At 46.0% G+C, this 1310-nt stretch overlaps 1 protein-coding gene across 1 annotated transcript in view; it reads right to left on the minus strand.

Moving 5' to 3' along the window:
* Window positions 1–1310, minus strand: part of ABHD12B (abhydrolase domain containing 12B) — a 60194-nt gene that overhangs the window by 13690 nt on the left and 45194 nt on the right. The window contains exon 5 of the mRNA XM_012806551.2: window positions 553–583. Within this exon, the coding sequence (XP_012662005.1) occupies window positions 553–583 (31 nt within the window). The remainder of the gene's footprint in view (window positions 1–552; window positions 584–1310) is intronic.

The following is a 1310-nucleotide window of genomic DNA, read 5'->3' on the forward strand; positions in this document are numbered from 1 at the left end:
AGGCAGATATGGCCAAGTGGGACGCCTGCCACCTTCCTCACACCTAGAAACAAAGGGGCTGTCCCTACAAAACCTGAGTCCAGTGACAGAATTGTGGGGAGAGCAGAGCATGGCCACCAGGCTGCTCTGCAAAGCCTCCTGTGGGGCCAAAGCCGGGTTTGAATAACTTTCAGAAGCAGATCTTCTGTGTCCTTTTTCCTATTCTGCTAAAAAGAATGCTTCTCTCAAAAGGCACGATTGTTTCATACTCAATATACTCTCTGGATCCATCCCCTAGCTCTCCAAAGAAGCAAATAAAAGGGTCTTCGCCTCCACCTGGCAATAAAGATAGGAAGATGATGAAGATATTGTGAGACCCTGAGAAGTTCACATCCATTTGGATCTCCCATGGGCAACAGGGGAAGTCCACTTGTGGGACAGCAGCCCCAGACACCACAATGCACACACCTGACCGGCGCCCTGGAGACCCCTTAGGAGACCAGCACACTGAGGACCTGAGGACAATTCATGGGGACTTACAGAACTGGGGCTTTGAGGCCTCTTTCGACGTACCTTTGCCAGCTTAAGTCTGTGAGGAGCTGCCCTGTTGAGGAGATTTGGGGGGAAAAAAAAAACAGAATTAAGAATTAATGATACAAATTCAATTAAAATCAGTCACATGCTAGTGGCATCTGACCTCTGGCCTTTCTTGTTTGGGTTAGAGAAATAAATAACTAGGAGAAAGGGAAGTTTTTCTGATGCCAGAGCGAGTGTGGATGTGGCAAGGTAAATGACCAATGTGCCCGTTGCTGTGGCCTCCCCCAGTGAGTGACCAGCTGCTATGGCCTTCCTCCTAGTGCTCAGTTTTGCTAGCGCTCCTCAACGTAAGCTTTTGGTCACCTACTGATGAGCAGTCTCCTTTCCCTTCTACACAGCAAAACTTGTATCTAAAAATACTGTTAGAAGTCAACAGAAAATAAGTCCCAGAGAGCAGATTTTCAGAGAGAGCGTGTGGTCAAGTCGCACTAAACTAAGAGTTGCCTGAATCCCGTCACTCTGCCACGAAGTGCAAGATGAAATTATCTCACTGTAGGTGCAGAAAACAATGTTTTTCCCCCAGTGATCATGTTGGCCCTTTCTGTTAACAACATTAATAAAGGAGAGTCAGCGATGATTCAAAAGCCAGAGAATTCTTAAGAGCCATTTGAATTTTGCCTTAGAACCAGGTTTCTTGATCTTTAGCAGGCCATGGAGGCTTTTGAACATCTAGTTAAAGCTATGCACCCATTTCCCCGAAAAAAATATTCATGCTGCAAATTTTATGCACAATT

The sequence above is a fragment of the Otolemur garnettii genome, unplaced genomic scaffold (genome assembly GCF_000181295.1).
Source record: "Otolemur garnettii isolate 467f Iridium unplaced genomic scaffold, OtoGar3 scaffold00054, whole genome shotgun sequence".
NCBI lineage: Eukaryota > Metazoa > Chordata > Mammalia > Primates > Galagidae > Otolemur > Otolemur garnettii.